Here is a 24824-nt window from a genome sequence, read left to right as displayed (position 1 = left end):
TTGTAAGTAATTTTGAAGACAAGATAACAAATTCATCATTAAATAATATAAATCAAAATTCATTTTATTTATTAGGAACAATCTTTACAACAAAATTCTATCATAATGGTCTAAACAAAATAGTTGACTTACTAGAACAAAATGTCACGAATTCAATTTTTACTGTGAAGTTTAAGTAAAATTCCCAAAAAAAGTCTAACAGAAATATAATATATTTTTATAATAAAAACATTTATTTGTGATAAAAAAAATCATTTTTATTGCAATATATATTTATTTATACTTCTGCTACGGTTTGGTATGGGGTATAATACTATAGATAAATGATTACATTATCTACGACAAATTATAATAGTTGTTTGTTATATTAATAATTATATCTACAGTGTTATTCTAGTATAATTTATACCTTGAAAGATGAACAACATTGTACCTACTATCACCTGTTACAAACATATATAAGATTTAATAAAATTTAATATTTCTATTTTACCCTTTAATTTTATAAATTATTAAAATTTTAATTTTTTATTATATTTTAATAATAATAATAACTTATAACTAAATATTTATTTATATTTAAAAATATTAATTTTATTTATTTATTTTTTAATTTTTATATATTTATTTATTTTATAAACAAAAATTATATTATTTTAAGTATAAAAAATTTAATTGTGATAATTTTATACACAATTAAATATAATAATTATTTTAAAACTAATAATACTAATTAAAAAATAATAGTAATATATATAATTAATTTTAAAAAAAATGTATTTAATTATTAATAAATTATATAAATTAGTGATATTATTATTAATTAATACAAACTTATATCTATATAATTTATTCCCGAAGCTAATTTTTAATTATACATTCAAATTTCAAATATTATTTTTTTTATGAATTTTAGTATAATTAATAAAAATATTATTTATATAAATATTAAAATAATAATTAAAATAATTTATATAAATATAAGGGTAAAATAGTCATTTACACTTTTACTACTTTCATATACCACAAACCAAGCACAAAATAATAAAACCTATATAATTTATATTTATTTTATACTTTCAACCAAACAAGAATAACCTATATAATTTATATCTTTTAATACATTTTACAATTTAAACCATGTACAACATATACATATATTATTTAATACCATATACCAAACATTACCCTTATGTATAGTTTTAACTAACTTGTTATACTTTGAATACATTAGAATGAATAAACAATTTTTATTAACTAATCTTTAAATTAGTAGAAATAACAAAAATTACATTAAATAAATGCTTGGATAACTTATAATACGAAAAGTGAAAATATATTCATTACAAAAATTGCACAATGGATCTCATAAATGAACAATCTAGTTTATAGCAGATTAATTATGAGGCTCCAACAAGATTGTAAAAGTAGGTTTAAACAATGAACCATTTCCTGTCCTACCCACCTTTCAAACAATTTTTCCCAAACTACCCACCTTTTCATTCACATTCCCAAACTACCCATCTTTCTCTCTCTAAATCATTAATCAACCCATTAATTAACTCACTCTCTATCTTAACCTACTAATTAACTCACTCTCTCTCTAAACCCATTAATTAAATCCTCTCTCTTTCAACTATTAATTAATATCATCACTTTTAAACTATTAATTAATTCAATTAAAATATATTATATAAATATTAAAATAAAATAAAACATATGTTTTATTTTTATTTAAATCTATAAATATAATATATAGTTCAAATTAAATACACTAAATTAAATAATTTAAATAGCTATTATAAATTAAAATAAAATACATTACATATACGGAAACTTGAAATAAAATATATTACATAAACATTAAAATAAAATACATTACATCACAATAAAATACATAACATAAACACTACAATAAAATAAAATACATAATAAATATTAATCACTTTCAATATACAATAAAATGCATATTTTATCTTTATAATTCAAATTTTTTTATATTTGAAACTGCGACGTTTAATGACCTTCAAAATGGTCAAACTTATTGTCAAAGGTCAAGAGAATTATTTGAAACTGTTGAGAAAAAAACATCATCACACAAGATTATTCCATACAATGAACAAAAAGGAGTCTTCGAAATCGTTACTGCACAATACAGAACCATAAATGGATATTGGAAGGGTGGTAACAAACATAATGTGGATTTATATAGAGGTTTTTGCTCTTGTGGAAAATGGAGTAGATATCATAAAATTGAATTATAAAAATAAAATATGCATTTCATTGTATATTGAACGTGATTAATATTTATTATGTATTTTATTTTATTGTAATATTTATGTTATGTATTTTATTGTGATGTAATGTATTTTATTTTAATTTTTATGTAATATATTATATTTCAAACTCCCGTTTATGTAATGTATTCTATTTTATTTTAATTTATAATAGCTATTTAAATTATTTAATTTAGTGTATTTAATTTGAACTATATATATTATATTTATAGATTTAAATAAAAATAAAACATATGTGTTATTTTATTTTAATATTTATATAATATATTTTAATTGAATTAATTAATAGTTTAAAAGTGAGGATATTAATTAATAGTTGAAAGAGATAGAGGAGTTAATTAATGGTTTAGAGAGAGATGGAGTTAATTAGTGGGTTAAGATAGAGAATGAGTTAATTAATGGGTTGATTAATGATTTAGAGAGAGAAATGTGGGTAGTTTGGGAATGTGAATGAAAAGGTGGGTAGTTTGGGAAAATTTGTTTGAAAGGTGGGTAGGACAAGAAATGGTTCTTTAAACAATACCTTTTTAAAGAAGATGTACTTTGTTTATAATAAGGAATGTAGATTATAGACAGAGGAAATTATGTACCTTAAAAAATGTCTCGTCTTATTATCTGGGCCAACGGTTATGTCCTTGGTCCTCGGGGCTTGGTCATTAATTGAGAAACCCAAATGTACTGTCTCATGCATCATTTTATTTCTTTTAAGCAAATTTTAATACATTCATTTTCTTGTTCAACTAAAAAAATGTTATTAATATATATACTTAAGTTATATTTCAAATTATTATATAATTTAAATTAATTTTTAAACGATTTATTTGAAAAATAAATATTTATAAATTAATTTACAAAATATTTTGGTCAAACATATTTCCAACTATTTTTAGTTAACTTAGAAACTTTGTTTAATTAATCCATTAGAATAAAATTAACTTTTTAGAAACATGATATTAATATATTATTTGAAGACTAACTTTCAACATAATAATTACATAAATATAATTATTATTATACTATAATCGAAATTATTATCAATAATGTTACAAAGAGTTGAGAATGAACCTCATTATAAATTATGTGGTGACAATGTACCATTAGAGAACCTTCATAATGATTCATGAAATGTGAAAAATCAAACAGAAATTGAAAAATATATATATATATATATATAACTAAGTATTGTGTTACGGTCCATTCAAGTTGAATGAAGATGTCAAACTCACAATGTACCTACACTAACAGATTTTAGATTTGTTAGGATTTTTTTCATAAAATTCTCTAAAATTCTCTAGGATTGGAATTGGAATTGGAATTGGAATTGGAATTGGAATTGGAATTGGAATTGGAATTGGCATTGGAATTATAATTCCAATTCCATGAGAATTAGCATTAAATTACAATTCAATTCCTATGTTTGGAAAAATGATAGAATTGTAATTTAATTCCAATTCCTATGTTTGAAAAAATGATAGAATTGTAATTCAATTCTATTTCCAATGTTTGTAAAATAAAATATCGGTTCAAAATGTTAACTTTTAAAATATGTTTTCACGTTTTGGCACGTTTAATACGTTTTTGACATTTTTTCACATTTTCACACGTTTTTCACGTTTTCCACACGTTTTAACACCTTTTTCACATTTTCACACGTTTTTCACGTTTTTCACACATTTTTCACATGTTTTTCACACGTTTTTCACATGTTTTCACGTTTTCACACGTTTTTCACATTTTCACGTTTTTCATACGTTTTAACACGTTTTCACGTTTTTTACACGTTTTAACACGTTTACACATTTTCACACATTTTAACACGTTTTTTACGTTTTTCACACGTTTTTCACACATTTTTCACGTTTTTCACACGTTTTTCATGTTTTCACGTTTTTCACGTTTTTCACACGTTTTCACGTTTTCAAACTTCTTCACGTTTTTTACTCGTTTTAACACATTTTTCACGTTTTTCACACATCTTTCATGTTTTTTTACACGTTTTTCACATGTTTTAATACGTTTTTCACGTTTTTACACGTTTTAATACGTTTTTCACACATTTAACATGTTTTTTACACGTTTTAACACATTTTTCACGTTTTCACACGTTTTCACGTTTTTTCACACGTTTTTCACATTTTTGGCACATTTAACATGTTTTTGACATTTTTAATATGTTTAACATGTTTTCACACGTTTTGATATGTTTAAAACGTGTTAAACCTATCAAAAACGTAAAAACTTGTTAAATGTATCAAAAATGTGTTAAATGTGTCAAATAAGTGAAAATTTTGTTAAACATGCCAAAACGTGTTAAACATGTTAAAACGTGTTAAACGTGTTAAACGTGTTAAACGTGTTAAATGTGTTAAAAATGTGTCAAACGTGTCAAAAACGTGAAAAACATGTTAAACATGTCAAACGTGAAAAACGTGTTAAACGTGTCAAAAATGTGGTAAACGTGTCAAAAACGTAAAAAAAGTGTTAGATTTGTTAAAAACGTGAAAAACATGTTAAACGTGTCAAAAACGTAAAAAAATTGTGTTAAATGTGTCAAAAACGTGAAAACATATTAAACGTGTCAAAAACGTATTAAATATGTGAAAAACTTGTTAAACGTGCCAAAACGTGTTAAACATGTCAAAAATGTGGTAAACGTGTCAAAAACGTAAAAAAATGTGTTAAATGTATCAAAAACGTGAAAACGTGTTAAACGTGTCAAAAACGTGTTAAATATGTGAAAAACTTGTTAAACGTGCTAAAACGTGAAAAACGTGTAAAACATGTCATAATGTGGTAAACGTGTCAAAAACGTAAAAAAAAAACGTGTTAAATGTGTCAAAAATGTAAAAACGCGTTAAACATGTCAAAAACGTAAAAAAAAACGTGTTAAATGTGTCAAAAACGTGAAAACGTGTTAAACGCGTCAAAAACGTGTTAAATATGTGAAAAACTTGTTAAACATGACAAAACGTGCAAAATGTGCCAAATTATAAAAAAAACATATTAAACGTGTCAAAAACGTGTTAAACATGTTAAAAACGTGAAAATCATGTTAAACGTGTCAAAATCATGTTAAACGTGTCAAAAACATGTTAAACGTGTCAAAGACGTGAAAACATGTTAAATGTGTCAAAAACGTGTTAAACATGTCAAGGACGTGAAAAACGTGTTAAATGTGTCAAAACGTGTTAAACGTGACAAAAACGTGTTAAACGTGCCAAAAACGTGTTAAACGTGTTAAAAACGTGAAAATCATGTTAAATGTGTCAAAAACGTGTTAAACGTGTCAATGACGTGAAAAACGTGTTAAATGTGTCAAAACGTGTTAAACGTGCCAAAAACGTGATAAACGTGCCAAAAACGTGTTAAACGTGCCAAAATATGAAAATATATTAAACGTGTAAAAAAACGTGTTAAAAACGTGTAAAACGTGTTTAATGTGTGAAAAACGTGTTAAACATGTCAAAAATATGAAAAACGTGTTAATTTGAAATTACAATTCCGACCTAAAAAGATAGGAATTGAGAACTATCAAATTGCACTATATTGAATTCCATTGGAATTCTAATTCCAATTCCAATTCTTAATATTAAAGTGTCTAACAAACATAAGAATTGGAATTGGACCCTCCAATTCCAATGCCAATTCCAGGGTTATCAAACACACCCTAAGAGAGTTCCTAAAAGCTAAGTAGTTGACAGAACTCTTTAGAATTCTCTAAGAGTTTCCAATTCTAGGTAGACAATAAAAGCCACTGAAAAACCCTAAGATAAGAAGGATCTAAAAAGATCTCTCCACTTATATATAAACAAGTCTTAATCATAAACCAAATACTAAGCAATATTTAATACAATATTATTCTCCAAGCTCTCACTCTCTTTAAGTGTTCCTTGCATTTTTTAAAAGATTGACTAGTTAGTATTGAGACAATCTAACCTAATACCGCACAGGTCGAGAAGTAATTCAAGCGATCGAGTTTTAGTCCATGACAATTGTCTCAAAACAACTTATATATACTTAGCCAATAGATTAAATATTCAAAATATTAAAGTTTGAAAAAAAAAAAAAAAAATCCTCCTAACGTCTTACCATGATTTGTAATAAATAGTAAAATAAAATAAATTAAAAGAAATTAATAGGGAGACACTATAATCAAAACATTGTTACAAAAATAAAATTAACCATAGATGCAAGAGTTTAGGTTTAATTAGAAATCATATTAACTATAAAAGAAACACAAAGTTGTCAAATTAAAGTGTATTTTTTACTTCACCTAATGTATAAAGATGATTTATTTGAATCTTGTATTATATTATAGTGACTTTTTATTTCAATCAACTCTCATAAAGATTATTTGAACAATGATAATACAAATTATCTTATAAATTGTGATCTAAATTTATTAGAGTTTTTCCTAAACAACAGTAATGTTTGGTGGTAATTTTTAAAAATTAAAATAAAATAATATATATATATATATATATTATATAAGAATAGTCTAATGAGAAAAATATAATTTCCGTAAAAGCCCACCGAGAAAGCCCATGAGGCCCAATTATATCCCTAGGGTTTATACATTCGTTGATTAGGGTTTTGAAGCACCCTGCCCTTGCCCTGCCTCCTACCCTTTCTTCTTTGATTGCACAAATTGCTGAATTTTCTGCAAACAGTTTGAAGTTTTTGAGATGGGAGGATCAAGACGCAATCACAAGAGGCATAGGCCAAAGGTTCAAGTTGGTCTACCAAGGAAGAACCCTAACATATTCAAACCAGCCTTCTGCCTTCCTCCAAAGCTCCGATCAATGGTCAAATTAGATGACATAAAGTGGGACGACAAGGGCAGTGTACTTCAAAACTACAAATCATTCGGCGTAGTATCAAATCCAAATTTACTCAGCATTCGTTCTCGATCCTCCGATCGTCTTGTCGAAAGCGATGCCCTTCAGATACCTCAAGAAATCGACGAACCCATCTCAGAGTTCGATACAATTGATTCTGGCAGCGATCTAGAAGAAGACGGTAAGTTAGTTCTGATTTTGATTGATATATGTTGAATTAGGATCATAAGATAAGAACATTGAATGATGAATGAATCTGGTTCTGTTTGTTTGTTTGTTTGTTTGTTTGTATGATGAAGATTTGAAAACAGCACTTGGGAAGAAGAGAAGGGATGGAAAAGGTGCTCCAGCACAACCATTGACAACTATGCAAAGGGTTCATATTGGAAAACTTACAGAGAAATATGGAGATGATTATAAGGGTATGTTCATGGATACCAAACTAAACAAGATGCAGCATTCAATTGGAACTTTGGAGAGTCTTTGCAAAAGATATCATATGTTTCGTGATGGTAAAAATCCTTTGTTAATTGGAATTTGAATGCTTTCTCTTTTTTGAAACTTCTCTTTTGTATTGTGACCTGAATTTCTCTTTTGTTGTTGCTATATTATCATCTTTTTTAATGTTATTTTGATACAAAAGCAGAAGAGTTATTATGTTATTTAGTTTTGGTTTTCACTGATTATCAAAACAGGCATTTACAAACTCAAATTAAGTTAGTTTTTCATGTATTCAGTCTTTCTTCATTGTCTAATTATTGTTTAGAACACTTTTAAGTTGCTATTGAGGGCAATTTAACTTCTTATGAGGCAGCAAGTTTTGCTGGTTTAGTGTGTTTGCTGGTTTAGTGTGTTTGCTGGTTTAGTGTGTTTGTTTGACACGATGGAATAGTCGAACTCCGAAAGAGTAGCGAAATCACTAATCGTACTCCGAATGATTAGCGTAAATGAGCTCTTTAAAAAAAAACAATCTTATAGGTCTTAGCTGAAGTTATGGGTTCTATTATGACTAAAAATGTCTTTAAATTAAGTTGTACTAACTCCTAAGTATCTAGTTTAAAAAAATAGTCAAATATAACTACCATAATTGAATGTGTTTATAAAAATTTAGTACAATTGGCCACTCACAAAGTAAAATATAAATATATATATTTGTAACTATAGTATTTGAATGTTAAATTAGATGTAATAATAATTTTTAATTTTATTTTAATTATATATATACATTTATAGAGATGTATATATTAATAATTTTATTAATTATTCTCACATAAAATTAAGGTTCTGAATATCTGTAATCAGGCGAATTTTGTTTGTCCTTCCTATTATTATTGAAGAAAACAAGTATTGAATCAATGTAGAATTTACAATTGGAAAAAACAAAATTATAGCCGTCCTCAAATAGATTATTAGGCTTCATTATTTATATTTAATATTTAAAATATTATAAAAGGTAGAATAAATGTAATTTAAAAAATGGTACAAAGTTTCTTCAAACAAGGCTTGTTAGGAAAACTCATTCTTAACATGCATAGACAAATTTTGCAAATAAAAAACATTTTAATCTCTCAAATATAGACGGTTGTTAGAGAAGTAAGAGCAAAGACGAGCTTCCATGGCGGATATGCCTATTCGCTTCGGTGAGTATGTTGAGGCGATTATATTGTCGGACATACAAACCAATGTTGGATTCGATGAGCGATAGTCGTGGTTTATGAGAAGGTAAGTAATTCAGTAATTGTGTCTATAGTTAAATTCTTAGACTCAACGGGATTTAATTCTATGTACAATTTTAAAACGGATATTTTTGAGTCATTTGCGAACCAACCTTCTGTTTGTATCGGATTTTGACTAATACAAAAGATATCAGTATTGAAATTAAAATACGAACGACCTTTCACAGCAAAATTCCGTTTTAAATATATATAAAATCTAAAGTCACAAAAAAATGCTGTAAATAAATATCAACACATTACAAAGTAATTTATATATTAAACTTATTTTGTTACAATCTTTATATAATTTATTTTATTAGTTAATAATTAAAATTTATTATATTTTATATTTCCTATAGGATTATAGTGTAATTCTTACTTTATTTAACGTAAATATTATCTTTGAATCTTATTTTTGATTATTATACGACTTTTGACATCAATTGTTATAAATATTTTTTTGTAACACCGTTATGCAAAATTATTTGATAGATCATGATTCTGAATTTATTTTAAAACATTTATAATTGTTAACTAACCAGAGAATATATATATATATATATAATGATTATAAAATTTTGTAAAATATATATTTGTGAGTGAGGTTATTTGGAACTATTATTATATTTTTTATTTCAATATAAGAACTTTTTTTTAAGGGTTCAGATATTGTATTTCTTAACATTTGTCCCACTAAGAACAAAAAAATGGTTTTACAAAATATATCTGTAAGCGCAAAATCTTGTTATTATTTTAGTTATAATTGAGAAAATAAATAAATATATTTATTTATATAAATAATTTATCTTTTTCAAGCCAAATTGTTTTTTTTTTATATAATAATTATTAATATTATTTTCGTAAAATAAAATAAAAGTTCACCAAGAAAGCCCATAAGAGGCCCAATTATCTCTGTAGGGTTTATACATAAGTTAGATTAGGGTTTTTAAGTAACCTGTCTTCGTGGAGAAAAAAAATACAGAGAGAGAATTTGCAATTCAGGAGGCGGCGACGAAAAAATGGTGGAAAAAGGCAGCAAAGGAAGAAAGGAAGAGGTGGTTACCAGAGAATACACCATCAACCTTCACAAACGCCTTCATGGATGGTACATATTTCATCTTTCAATTCATGCTTGTTTTTTTCTTCTTCGTCGTCTTTTTGTAGTTTGTATCTTGAAAAAAATCTCATAAGATTGCAGAAGATCAACTTGGATTTGACTAAACGCCTATAATTTGCATCAATATACGACATTGTAGAGTCAAATAACGACTGATCTGATCATTCACTGTTTGCTCTGAATCATGACATTAATATGATATGTGTTAGGATTTATTTGTGAAATTGTGGTTGGTTTATCTTTGCACATAGTCTTTAGATTCTTATCATGAAGATTAAGGATATTGAGAAAGAAAGTCCCATCTTTTACTTTCATTTGATACCTTTCATATCTAATCAAATCAATTACATGAAATGATGTTTTATAGATGTATATGATTATACATAATGTGTTTTGCATTATCTTTAAACCCTAATGAGGAATATATCACTATCCCCAATCATAGTCCCCTACTTCACTTTGATCTTTCTTACTTGGAATCTAACATGAGAACTTTGTTCTGTATTATCTGTTAACCCTAATACCCTACATTTAGTCTAAGCCATTTTAGTTGAACTCCAATTACAAAGACTTATTCTTTATCTGTTATCACTGCTCTGCCTCTATATTGTTCATTCTTGAAATCAGCTAGTTAATCCTAATCTTGATATATTGTGATCACTCATTTTTGAACTTTGTTCTTATAAAAATAGCTACACATAATCTAAATGTGCCCATTTTATTGTTGTAGCACTTTCAAGAAGAAGGCTCCTACAGCCATAAAGGAGATTAGGAAGTTTGCACAGAAGGCCATGGGAACTACTGATGTTAGAGTAGATGTGAAGTTGAATAAGGTTATTTGGAGCAGAGGAATCAGGAGTGTTCCAAGAAGAATTAGGGTTAGAATTGCAAGGAAGAGGAATGATGAAGAAGATGCAAAGGAAGAGCTATATTCACTTGTTACTGTTGCTGAGCTCCCAGCTGAAGGGATCAAGGGATTGGGGACTAAGATTATTGAAGATGATGAAGAGTGAAATCAAACTTTGTTTTGTTAGTACTATTTATTAACTTGTGTTTTATGAAATGAAATCATTGGAACCTTTTTTTTTATGAGTTTTTACTCGGATCTCATCATTTTCATTTTAGGGTTTTGTGTTGGTTTCTAAATGTTATTGGATATCATAATCAAATGCTTATTTGTTTTTCTTCTGATTTGAATTTGATTTCACTACTATTACCAAGATATATGCTAATTTGGTTGAAAATATTTAGCCTGAATTAAGTTAATCTTTGTTAAAATTTTCATCTTCATTCAAATTATTTTGGATATTAATATATTAAATTGGTAGTAATTGTTATTCAGTTTGTTATTATATTGAATTATGTTTTTATTTTAGAACATTATTACATTTAAATTAATGTTAATAAATTGTATTTTATGTTACTTTGTATTGTTATCATATTTTTGGATAATTTTATTATTATTTATAATATTATTATATATATATATATAATTTTTTATAAAACAATCATTGGTGTTAGTAAGGGTGATTAGTGAGCATTACACACGGAATACATTAGGATTATTCAAATATCTAAAATACCAAATAGAGAGACATGGATCCCTAGACGTTGTTATATCCTTATTTCAAATAACTTTTGATAAAACTAGCGAGGTTTTGTTCGGTTGTACGGTTAAAAACAAAATAAAATTTTTATCTTCACCTACTTAGTGATTCATTTTCGTCAATCAAATAACATATTTTCCTTATTATTCAATCATTTCTTTTTATCGAGTTTAATCAACTCACTTCGGTCAACCAACAATCTTATTTTCACTCATTTACCGACTCATTTTCGTTAGTCAACATATTCTATGTTAACTAACTAACTATACCGAGCTTTATCAACTTATTTCCGACAAACAACAATATTATTCTCACCCATTTATCAATTAACTTCCGTCAACCAATATATTTCTTAATCCATCTTTATAATTATTACAAATTTGTACTGGTTGAGATTCGAACAATCGATCTTTATTATTTAGAATGAACACTTAATCATTACACTACTTAAAATTATTGATTTTTTTTTTATGGATTTATGTATGAATTTAGAAGTTAATTTTAAAATATAAATTGATATTAGCTTAATTGATTAAAATGTTAAACTTATATGGTGAGGTTGTAAGTTCATAACTCGTGTATATCACAGAGTATCCAATTACTTTCACGTAATTATCTAAATTAACAACCGTTCTGAAATCCCCGTACACTTTAAAAATTAATCATTATATATATATATATATATATTATAAATTAACTATTTTTCGGATACTAGAAATTCAAACTAAATTTTATCATTCAATTTTAAAAATAGTTATAATATACATATATCATGACTTAACAAAAATTTGAAAAGTTACCTTGACATACAGTAACTTTTCATTTACATTATAACATTCATTTATATCAATAATTTAACAAGAATTTGAAAAGTTATCTCACTTTTCATTTACTTTATAACATTATAATCTTAACAAGAATTTGAAAAGTTATCATTTACGTTATAAAATTCATTTATATCAAGAACAAGAATTTGAAAAGTTATCTTGATATTGCAACTTTTCATTTACATTTACTTTAATTAACTTTATGTCATCATTTACTGTCGGTAAGTTTGTTTAAAGTCTTTTTTAATTGGTTTTTATTTGACCCCGAACAAGCCATAGACTTCATGCAACTGGAAAAATAAGAGAAGAGAAGGAATTGAATTCCCCAATCAACTTCCTAAACTCGTTCGAGTTCCCGTCAACAACAAGAGTGGGTGGGTAATGGATCATCATTTACCCACCACCGACGCCTTCGATATCCTATAAGGTTAGTTTTACTCTATCGAATACTCTTGAGATGATACTTGTTAATATATTATTGTGTGCTTATTGTTTAAATTGGCATTAGGATTTTTGAGAACGCCTTACTAGACTGTTTTTGTTTCACATGCATTATGTAGATGGATGCACCATCTGATCATTCTTTGTCTAGTATCAAGAGCAGCCAGACTCTTTCGATTCCCATTGAGTTGGTAATGGATATTCTAAAGAGGTTATCAGTTAGAGATGTTCTTCGGTCCAGACCCGTCTGCAAAGAATGGAATTCTCTATTAAGAACTCCTAAATTTATTTCTCTTCATTATAACCGTTCCTTGCAGATGAGACATGAAAACGCCGCGTCCTTTGTTTACCTTCGAACAATTCCATCTAGACCTCCCTTTCAAAGTAGAACTCGTACGTTTGATGCTAGGCCTAGGCGGGTGAGCATCACATTGACCTTTTTTACCTTGGAGAGAACAACCACCAAATTAGTAGCAAAAGTGGTCAAAGAAGAAGATATTATGGCCATGTTATCATCATTATTGTTTCCATCCTGCTCCTGCCCAACACCATCAGATTTGTATTACAGAATGGTTTGTCCTTTTGATGGGATGGTATGTTTTCTATGTGCAAAGCATATCATTATGTACAACCCAGCCACCAGAGAATCTCAAGTGTTACTCTCTCATCCTGATTTTTATATGAATCGTATTATGGGTGTTTGGTTCGAATCCACCATGAAACAACAATACAAAGTCTTTGGCCTAATTTCTGGTGACCACTGGTACAAGATCATTATATATGATTCTACTCTAAATAGTTGGAGAGTAACTAGAATCATGTTTGGAATAGTAAATTCTGAACATGGTTTGTTATTGAATGAAGTTTTACACTTTCAAATAACTGATTATGATGATTATGATGATACTAGTGAAACTATGATTGTCACATTTGATGCAAGATTAGAAACGTTTGGTCATTTTGAGTTCCCATCATCTGATAACATATGCAATATCACATTGTTAACCTTTCATGGGAATCTTGCCTTCATGGAATCGAATATTGAAATGGATATTTGGATAGATAGTTACTATGATGATTTATGGGTGATGACTGAATATGGGGTACAACATTCTTGGACAAAGAAAACTCTTGGTCCTTTTGATTTTTCTGGTTATTATAAGAATAGTGTTTATGGTACGCCATTAGCCTTTTGGAAAAACAAAGATGAACAGGACGAGTTGTTGATTCTAGCACACAAGCACACACTGTCTTTCAACCTCGATACAATGGAGAGGACTGATTTGAGTTTGTCACTCGTTGCTTATGGTAATTCAACTATTATACCGTATAATGTGGAGACTTTACTTTCTTTAAAATGATTATCTGAATATGTATATTTAGATTGAAACTAAAATTTTAGAGCTATTTAGTATTATAAATCATTAAATCAGGATCGGGGAATGTAAAGAAATATGTTTTTGGTACATTCTCCTGTCTAAAGAATCCTAGATTTATATATTAAAGTTATAAGTTACTTTTTGTGTTATGATTAGTTTAAGTACTGCCATTTCTTTCTGTATAAAAGTTGTCGACATTACAGTGCATGCACGAAATTATGTAAACCAACTGTGGCATAAATTATGTAAACCAAGGCATAAATAATGTCCTGTGGCCTTTATTCTTCCATATTCCGACAAATTTGTGTGGATGACAAATTAGTGAGCAAAGTATTCAGTCTTATTGATTTATTTTTTTTAGAGTTCAGCTTATGTCTATACAAAATCTCTATTAAAAATTTTGGATGAGAATCCTTAGAGGTGTTTGGTTCAAATAAAGAAGAATGAGAACAAGATTGAGATTGATAGATATGTGGAATGAAAATGGGTATGATTGATAAAAGTATAATGTTTGATAAGAGTTTTAATCATTCCCATTACCATTAATAACGTTTGGATTTATAAGAGAAAAGTTATAAATATAATTTTGTTATTAAAATTATGATTATTTTTAGTTTTATTTTATTAAATTAAAAATATAAAATATTTTTATTTTTATAACATAATTGTTTAAAATATATAAAATATTTAAGTGACATAATTAAATAAAATATAAACATCTAATATTTTTTTCATATTAATTATATTTTTTCAAAACAAAAATACTTACGAGAAAAAAAATATTGAATGTTTCAATTTCTTACTAATTATAAATAAATAATTATTTATTAAATATAAATAATATAAGATAAAGTCTTTCAAATATTATATACTTTAAATTAAATATAATATTTTATTTAATAATTAAATATAATATCTTATTTAATAATGTATTATAACATAGTATAATTTTTTTAATAATATTTTTTATTAAAATATTTTCTATTTAATTTTTTAATATTTTTTTATATAAAATTGTTATTTTATTTTTAGTTTTATATTTTTATATTTTAATTAATTTATTTTAATTTTATTATTAATATATAATATTTAAAATTAATTATATTATTATTAGTTATTGTAATTATTACTAAAATTTTATTTTAAATAATTCCCTAATATTATTTAAATAATTGAAATTATTTATTTATAAATAAATAAAATTTATTATTATGTTAATTATAAAATAACGTATAATATAATTGTAAAATATATATGATATTATAATTATAATTATAATTATAAGAGAGAAAATAAGAGAGTGGAGATAATGGGAGAGAAAGTGTATCGCTCAAGAATAGGATTCATTCCTCTCAATTTAGAGAGGATTGGATGATTCCTAAGTATCCGGGAATCAAATCAATATTCTGGAATCAAAACCACCAACCAAACATCTCATTTCATTCTCTTTAGAGAGGATTGGATGATTCCTGAGTATCCGGTAATCAAATTAATATACTGGAATCAAAACCACCAACCAAACATCTCATTTCATTCCCTTACCCATTTCTGAGTACAAAAATCACGTAACAAACATGCTTTGCTTAATAATTTTGAATAATTTATTAATATTTTTTTTATCATTTATTTTAGATATCTAAGCAAAATTAATAGAAGAAGTTGAATACTTTGATAACATAACCATTTTTCTAAGACAAAAACAATACATAATTTAAATTGTTTCTCAAAGATATTTTTTTCTCACTCATTTTAATCAAAATGTAGGGTGTTTGTGGATGTTTCCTTTTATTTTTCTTTCAATTTAATATATAATTAAAATAATAATTTGATTATACAGAAATTAATTTTCATTATACTTGTGTTGAAAATATAATTTTGATAGTATAATGAATATTAATTATATTGTTATACTTTTTAGATTACTTTTGACCCATTTTAACATGATCACACATAATATAATAATATTTTGAACTTTTATTGGTATGAGAATGATATCATTAATAAATTATTATTCCTTTACACACATAATAATACTTTTTAGATTACTTTGACCCATTTTAACACAGATTAGATCTGCAACCGAATTGGGTGTTCCCCTGTTGCGGACCAATCAAAACTCAGCATTATTATTATATTAATAAATTAAAATTGGGTTGAAAAGAAGAAAGAGAACCCGGAACCCGTATTTATCCCGGGTTCAGCAGAAACAGAAATGAGTGAAGCTTCCTTCGCTTCACTCTGTTTTACATGACCTTTGAAGAGACAGTCTACACTGTTTTACATAAGATTGTCCATGTAAAACTGATTGATATATATTCACTCAGGTGAATATAAAATACATTCATGTAAAATCAGTTTATATGATAGAAGTGAAGCAAACTTCACTTAATATTAAATTTGTAAGATATTTAAATAAATTTACTTTAATTATTTTATATGATTATATATTAAATATATATATATACATGTTCAAATTTTTTTTTGTAATATATTTAAATAAATTTGTAAAACAAAATATTTTAAAATTTATTTGTAAGATATTTTTAAAAAAAATATTTAAATTATTTTATATTTTATATAATTATATATTAAATATATGTAAATGTTCATGTAAAACCACTGACACATTTATGTAAAAACATTTATACGTTAATGTAAAAGCATTTATGCATTCATTTAAGTCTGCAAAAAATATAAAAAGAAAACAAGCGCTACCAGATGAAGCTAGCTTCACCTGAGTATTTACAGCGCTTAAATGAGTGAAACAAGCACTACCAGGTGAAGCTTGCTTCACTCAATATTTACAGCGCTGATAGAAGTGAAGCAAACTTCACTTGATATTTACATTTGTAAGATATTTAAATTATTTTATATGATTATATATTAAATATATATATAACAATATATTCAAAAAATTTTGTAATATATTTAAATAAATTTTTAAAACAAAATATTTTTAAATTTATTTGTAAGATATTTAAAAAAAATTATTTAAATTATTTTATATTTTATATAATTATATAATTATATATTAAATATATATAAATGTTCATGTAAAACCATTAACACATTTATGTAAAAATATTTATATGTTCATGTAAAAGCATTTATGTCTTCATGTAAGTCTGCAATAGAATAAAAAAACAAGCTCTACCAAGCTTCACCTGGGTATTTGCAGCGCTCAAATGAGTGAAACAAGCACCACCAGGTGAAGTTTGCTTCACTCAATATTTACAGCACTGATAGAAGTGAACTAAACTTCACTTGATATTTACATTTGTAAGATATTTAAATTAATTTATTTTAATTATTTTATATGATTATATAATTAATATATATATATATAACATGTTAAAAAAATTTTGTAATATATTTAAATAAATTTATAAAACAAAATATTTTTAAATTTATTTGTAAGATATTTAAAAAAATTATTTAAATTATGTTATATTTTATATAATTATATATTAAATATATGTAAATGTTCATGTAAAATCATTAATACATTTATGTACAAACATTTATATGTTCATGTAAAAACATTTATACCTTCATTTAAGTCTGCAAAAAAAAAACAAACACTGCCAGGTGAAGCAAGCTTCACCTGGGGATTTACAGTGCTCAAATGAGTGAAACAAGCACTACTAGGTGAAGATTGTTTTACTCAATATTTACAGCACTGATAGAAGTGAAGTAAACTTCACTTGATATTTACATTTGTAAGATATTTAATTTAATTTATTTTAATTATTTTATATGATTATATAATAAATATATATATATATAACATTTTCAAAAATTTTTGTAATATATTTAAATAAATTTGTAAAACAAAATATTTTTAAATTTATTTGTAAGATATTTTTAAAAAAAATATTTAAATTATTTTATATTTTATATAATTATATATTAAATATATGTAAATGTTCATGTAAAACCACTAACACATTTATGTAAAAACATTTATACGTTCATGTAAAAGCATTTATGCCTTCATGTAAATCTGCAAAAGAATAAAAAAACAAGCGCTACCAGGCGAAGCTAGCTTCCCCTGGGTATTTAAAACGCTCAAATTAGTGAAACAAGCACTACCAGGTGAAGATTGCTTCACTCAATATTTACAGCGTTGATAGAAGTGAAGCAAACTTCACTTCTTGATATTAAATTTGTAAGATATTTAAATGAATTTACTTTAATTATTTTATATGATTATATATTAAATATATATATATATATATATATATATATTTTCAAATTTTTTAGTAATATATTTAAATAAATTTGTAAAACAAAATATTTTAAAATTTATTTGTAAGATATTTTTTTAAAAAAATATTTAAATTATTTTATATTTTATATAATTATATATTAAATATATGTAAATGTTAATGTAAAACCACTAACACATATATGTAAAAACATTTATACGTTAATGTAAAAGCATTTATGCCTTAATTTAAGTCTGCAAAAAATATAAAAAAAAAAAAACAAGCGCTACCAGGTGAAGCTAACTTCACCTGGGTATTTACAGCACTCAAATGAGTGAAACAAACACTACCAGGTGAAGCTTGCTTCACTCAATATTTACAGCGTTGATAGAAGTGAAGCAATTCAAAAAATTTTGTAATATATTTAAATAAATTTGTAAAACAAAATATTTTAAAATTTATTTTTAAGATATTTAAAAAAAATATATTTAAATTATTTTATATTGTATATAATTATATATTAAATATATATAAATGTTTATGTAAAACCATTAACACATTTACGTAAAAGCATTTATATGTTCATGTAAAAGTATTTATGTCTTCATGTAAGTCTTCAAAAGAATAAAAAAAATAAAATAAAGTTACCAGGTGAAGCTTGCTTCACCTGATAGCGCTTGTTTTTTTTATTCTTTTTGCAGATTTACATGAACGTATAAATGATTTTACATGAACGTATAAATGTTTTTACATAAATATGTTAGTGGTTTTACATGAACATTTATATATATTTAATATATATACAATATAAAATAATTTAAATATATATATTTTCTAAATATCTTAAAAATAAATTTTAAAATATTTTGTTTTACAAATTTATTTAAATATATTAAAAAAAATTGAATATTTTGTTTTACAAATTAATTTAAATATATTTACAAAATAATTTAAATATCTTACAAATGTAAATATCTAGTGAAGTTTGCTTCACTTTTATCAGCGCTGTAAATATTGAGTGATGCAAGCTTCACCTGTTAGTGTTTGTTTCACACATTTGAGTGCTGTAAATACCCAGGTGAAGCTAGCTTCACCTGATAACGTTTGTTTTTTTTATTCTTTTGCAGATTTACATGAAGGCATAAATGTTTTTACATGAACGTATAAATGTTTTTACATAAATGTGTTAGTGGTTTTACATGAACATTTACATATATTTAATATATAATTATATAAAATATAAAATAATTTAAATATATTATTTTTTAAATATCTTACAAATAAATTTTAAAATATTTTGTTTTACAAAATTTTTTAAATATATTACAAAAAAAAATTGAACATGTTGTTTTATATATATATTTAATATATAATCATATAAAATAATTAAAGTAAATTCATTTAAATATCTTACAAATGTAAATATCTAGTGAAGTTTGTTTCACTTATATCAGTGCGGTAAATATTGAGTGAAGCAATCTTCACCTGGTAGTGCTTGTTTCACTCATTTGAGCATTGTAAATCCCTAGGTGAAGCTTGCTTCACCTGGTAGTGCTTGTTTTTTTTTTTTTTGCAGACTTACATGAATGTATAAATGCTTTTACATGAACATATAAATGCTTTTACATGAACATATAAATGTTTTTACATAGATGTGTTAATGATTTTACATGAACATTTATATATATTTAATATATAATTATATAAAATATAAAATAATTTAAATAAGTTTTTTAAATATCTTACAAATAAATTTAAAAATATTTTTTTTTACAAATTTATTTAAATATATTACAAAATTTTTTGAAAATGTTATATATATATATATATATTTATTATATAATCATATAAAATAATTAAAATAAATTAATTTAAATATCTTACAAATGTAAATATCAAGTGAAGTTTACTTCACTTCTATCAGTGCTGTAAATATTGAGTGAAGCAAGCTTCACCTAGTGGTGCTTGTTTCACTCATTTGAGTGCTGTAAATACCTAGGTGAAGCAAGCTTCACCTGGTAGCGCTGGCAGACTTAAATGAATGCATAAACGCTTTTACATTAACGTATAAATGTTTTTATATAAATGTGTTAGTGGTTTTACATGAACATTTACATATATTTAATATATAATTATATAAAATATAAAATAATTTAAATATTTTTTAAAAAATATCTTACAAATAAATTTTAAAATGTTTTGTTTTACAAATTTATTTAAATATATTACAAAAAAATTTTGAACATGTTTATATATATATATATTTAGTATATAATCATATAAAATAATTAAAGTAAATTTATTTAAATATCTTACAAATTTAATATCAAGTGAAGTTTGCTTCACTTCAATCATATAAACTGTTTTTACATAAATGTATTTTATATTCACCTGAGTGAATATATATCAATCAGTTTTACATAGACAACCTTATGTAAAATAGTGTAGACTGTCTCTTCAAAGGTCATGTAAAATAGAGTGAAACGAATGAAGCTTCACTCATTTCTGTTTCTGCTGAACCCGGAATAAAATACGGGTTTCGGGTTCTCTTTCTTCCTTTTCAACCCAATTTTAATTTATTAATATAATAATAATGCTGAGTTTTGATTGGTCCGCAACAGGGAAACACCCAATTCGGTAGCAGAAGATCTTATCTGATTTTAACATGATCACACATAATATAATAATATATTGAATTTTTATTGGTATGAGAATGATATCATTAATAAATTATTATTCCTTTACACACATAATAAGGGAAATTTGAACAGATGACGTTAAAAATAGGGTGAAACGCGGAAAGGGAGGGTGAATAATTTAAATAGCGCTGGTGACCCCTTTTATTGTTTTTGGACGAAAATGCCCCAGTTGAGTTGCGTGACGCAATTTTTTATATTTTTATTTTTCAAAAAATTTTAATTATGAAATTTTTTGGACGAAAATGCCACAGTTGCGTCATGCAACCCTAGTTGCTTTACGCAATCGCGTCACGCAACCCCAGTTGCGTCACGCAACCCCAGTTGCGTTACGCGCGTCACGCAACTCCAATTGCATCACGCAACTCCAGTTGCGTCACGCAACCTTAGTTGCGTCACACAACCCCAGTTGCGTCACGCAATCGCGAGACGAAAAAAAAAATTCTGGTTGTGTCACGCAACAGGAGTTGCGTTACGTAAGGGTACAATTGTCATTAAAAAAAAGTTCACCAGCGCTATTTAAATTATCCACCCTCACTTTCCGCATTTCACCCTATTTTTAGGGTCATCTGCTCAAATTTCCCCATAATAAAGGCAACTAATGTAATTTGGTGGGGAAATTTGAGGAAATGACCCCAATAATAGTCCTAATCAGCGCATAAATTAAATAGCGCTGGTGACCCTTTTTTTCTGACGAAAATGCCCCTATTGCGTCACGCATCCTCTAGTTGCGTGACACACCCGAGTGTATTATGAAAAGTCCACAATGCTCTTGCTATATAATTAGAGAATTTCCAATTCTTCCCATTTCTTTCTTCCCTTTTCTCTCTCTTCACCTCCTCTTCTCCTCTCTAAAAACAAGACGACCCTCGAGGCCTCGACAAAGACCCCTGACGAAGACGTCGGAATCTCAACGAAGGAAGGATGTCCGCTGATATGCTTCCTCCTTCCTTTATTTCTTTCTTTGAACGCATTGTTTGTTAGGGTTTAGGAATTAGAGATTGGTTAGGTAAATGCCACCGTTGCGGCGGAATCCGGGTGCGTCACATGACCAGACCATTTATAGTTAGTACTTGCATTTCATTGTTACGATTGTGTCTCTCGATTGATAGTATCATTTTTTTCAATTGCAGCATAAGTATTTGCTGACGTAAGTAGTTTGTTTATGTATAAAAAATGGTAGAATTCAGATAGAATTTGACAAGTTGAAAAAATTGTTAGGTTGAATTTAACATTAGGAAAGTAACTAAAAGAAATGTAACTATAAAACTATGGGATCTTGGTGGGCAAAGGAGGTTTAGGAGCATGTGGGAACGCTACTGCCGTGATGTGTCTGCAATTCTGTATGTAGTTGATGCAGCAGACAGAGATAGTGTTCCGATTTCAAGAATAGAGCTTCATGATCTCTTGGAGAAACCTTCTTTAAGTGCCATTCCTTTGCTTGTTCTTGGCAACAAGATTGATAAATCTTAAGCTCTAACCAAGCAGGCTTTGGATGATCAGTTGTAAGTATCTATCTATCCATCTATCTGTTTATCGTTGTTTATCGAATATGATTGACTATAATGACCGTTCTTCATTTTGTTTGCAGGGGTCTTGATTCAATCAAAGACATAGAAATCTGTTGTTACATGATCTCTTGCAAGGATTCTATAAACATAGACGTTGTAATTGATTGGCTTATCAAACATTCCAAATCCCCCGCCACAACATTAGAAACCACACCCTTTCCTCTTTTCCAACATCATGGTTCTCTATAGTTTCTATCCCAAATGAATTTGTATTCAATGGACAGTATCCACAATAAAAACATACACACATTAGTAGAAACACCCAAGACGAATTTGATTAATTTGTTACATTTCAAGCAATAGCTAACACTAGTAAAAAAACAGGCATCAGTAAGGGTTAACGTCGTTACAGAAAGCACCATAAACCGTTACTATTGATCTTCAGTAAGAGCATATAACGCCGTTACGACTCGTTACAGACACGCACGTTACAGATACTTATGAACTATTAGTAACGGCTATTCAACACCGTTACTATTATCAGTATCTATAACGACACTAAAACCGTTACTGTTATCAGTTATCTGTAACGGCACTTGAATAGAATAACCGTTACTGTTATTAGCATCTGTAACGGCACTTGAATTAAAGAACCGTTACTGTTATTAGCATCTGTAACGGCACTTGAATAGAATAATCGTTACTGTTATTAACATCTGTAACGGCACTTGAATTAAAGAACCGTTACTGTTATTAGCATCTGTAACGACACTTGAATTAAAGAACCGTTACTGTTATGAGGAATCTGTAACGACATTCTTAATTATAAAACCGTTACAAAATTTTTTAATATTTCATTTTTTATTTTAATTATTAATTCAAAATAACCAAATACACAAATTTTGCCTGTAATCCGAAAATAGACAAATTTTATAATCCAAAATACCCAAAAATCTCATTAATTCAAAATACCCAAATATCATAATTCTAAATACCCAAATATCATAATTCTAAATACCCAAATATCATATTTCTAAATACCCAAATATCATAATTCAAAATATACAAATATCATAATTCAAAACACCCAAAATACACAAAATACCATCAAGTAGGAGGTGGAGGACGGGGAGGAAGACCACTGGGAAACATAGATAACATCATTGCCATCTGATTCTTCATCTGAAGCATTTCTTCTCTATATTGGTCACGTTCAGCCTCAGAACGCAGTCTCTCAGCCTCGCAATGCTGTCTCTCAGCCTCAATAACTTTACGTGACATTTGTTTCTCAACCTCAATCTCTTCACGCGATAGTCGTCTCTGAGCCTCAATCTCCTCTCGCAGCTCTATCTTCTCTGCTTCACGCTCCTCTCGAAACTTCCTCATCTCCAATTCACGTTCCTCTCGCATTTTGTCGCATTTACATTTGAAGAAAACCACGCGTCTTCCACTAAAGAACGATACTTCTATGATTTCATTGAGCACTCCATAGTAGTTAATTGTCGCTGCCCCATTATTTCCAACAACCAATACACTACTATTTTGGGTGGTCAAGCTCTCGTCGTGTTTCTCCGTGTTGAACTTGTACCCATTTATTTTGCACGAGTTATACTTTTTAGCATATATTGTGGGTCCGCCACCTAAAATCTTAAGATTCATTGTTCTATCGGAGTCATCGATTAATTGTTCAACATATTATTCATTAGAAATTAATGTTAATCCAATATAGAATGTGATGTTTAAAAGAATATTGGAAATTATTCATTGTATACTTACTTTTCCTTTGAAATAACTAACGCATTGTTTATCCCGTTCTTCATTAGAAATATTGGGTTGACATGATTGCATGAAATCGCTGCACAAGTGTTAAATTAACTTAATTCTAAAAGTACTTAAACCAACTATAAGTAGTAATGAAATTAGATAGCTTATAAGTACTTACTTATAATATTCTTCAGCTTCGCGACAATTTTTTAAAATGTACGAATGAGCACGTTGACGATCCCCTGGTTGATATGTGTATGACGTGCCATTAGATAGCTCTTCCATAGCAAAGAATATGGACAATGTATTACTAGTTTGTATCGAGGCATCTCGTGATTCTTGATCCTCCAAATATCGGGCACACATGCTCATACTCTCATTCACAAGGTAACTCTCGCTAATTGAACCTTCTGGAGAGTTCCTA

The 24824-nt window shown here is 26.8% G+C and overlaps 3 protein-coding genes across 3 annotated transcripts; all 3 read left to right on the top strand.

Moving 5' to 3' along the window:
• Positions 1 to 6892: 6892 nt before the first annotated feature.
• Positions 6893 to 7801, top strand: LOC124931887. Its single transcript, XM_047472465.1, has 2 exons — positions 6893 to 7316; positions 7435 to 7801. The coding sequence occupies exons 1-2, from the start codon at positions 6983 to 6985 to the stop codon at positions 7674 to 7676; spliced, it is 576 nt and encodes a 191-aa protein (XP_047328421.1). The 5' UTR covers positions 6893 to 6982; the 3' UTR covers positions 7677 to 7801.
• Positions 7802 to 9796: 1995 nt separating this feature from the next.
• Positions 9797 to 11158, top strand: LOC124931443 (60S ribosomal protein L31-like). The gene is made up of 2 exons (XM_047471908.1): positions 9797 to 9955; positions 10698 to 11158. The coding sequence occupies exons 1-2, from the start codon at positions 9870 to 9872 to the stop codon at positions 10978 to 10980; spliced, it is 369 nt and encodes a 122-aa protein (XP_047327864.1). The 5' UTR covers positions 9797 to 9869; the 3' UTR covers positions 10981 to 11158.
• A 1803-nt stretch (positions 11159 to 12961) lies between these two features.
• LOC124929939 (F-box/kelch-repeat protein At3g06240-like) lies at positions 12962 to 14203 on the top strand. Its single transcript, XM_047470318.1, has one exon. It carries the CDS (start codon positions 12962 to 12964, stop codon positions 14201 to 14203), a length of 1242 nt encoding a protein of 413 aa, XP_047326274.1.
• The last annotated feature ends 10621 nt before the right edge of the window (positions 14204 to 24824 follow it).

Source organism: Impatiens glandulifera, chromosome 3 (assembly GCF_907164915.1).
Source record: "Impatiens glandulifera chromosome 3, dImpGla2.1, whole genome shotgun sequence".
Classification (NCBI taxonomy): Eukaryota; Viridiplantae; Streptophyta; class Magnoliopsida; order Ericales; family Balsaminaceae; genus Impatiens; species Impatiens glandulifera.
Note: the sequence above shows the minus strand (reverse complement) of the source record. Positions and strands in the feature narration are given on the sequence as shown.

Excerpts from the sequence above, each read along its gene's own strand:
- LOC124931443 (XM_047471908.1), top strand. The coding sequence starts at position 9,870 with ATGGTGGAAAAAGGCAGCAAAGGAAGAAAGGAAGAGGTGGTTACCAGA. Across the intron at positions 9,956-10,697 it reads CACAAACGCCTTCATGGATG|CACTTTCAAGAAGAAGGCTC; the intron begins GTACATATTTCA and ends TTATTGTTGTAG.
- LOC124929939 (XM_047470318.1), top strand. The coding sequence starts at position 12,962 with ATGGATGCACCATCTGATCATTCTTTGTCTAGTATCAAGAGCAGCCAG.
- LOC124931887 (XM_047472465.1), top strand. The coding sequence starts at position 6,983 with ATGGGAGGATCAAGACGCAATCACAAGAGGCATAGGCCAAAGGTTCAA. Across the intron at positions 7,317-7,434 it reads CAGCGATCTAGAAGAAGACG|ATTTGAAAACAGCACTTGGG; the intron begins GTAAGTTAGTTC and ends TGTATGATGAAG.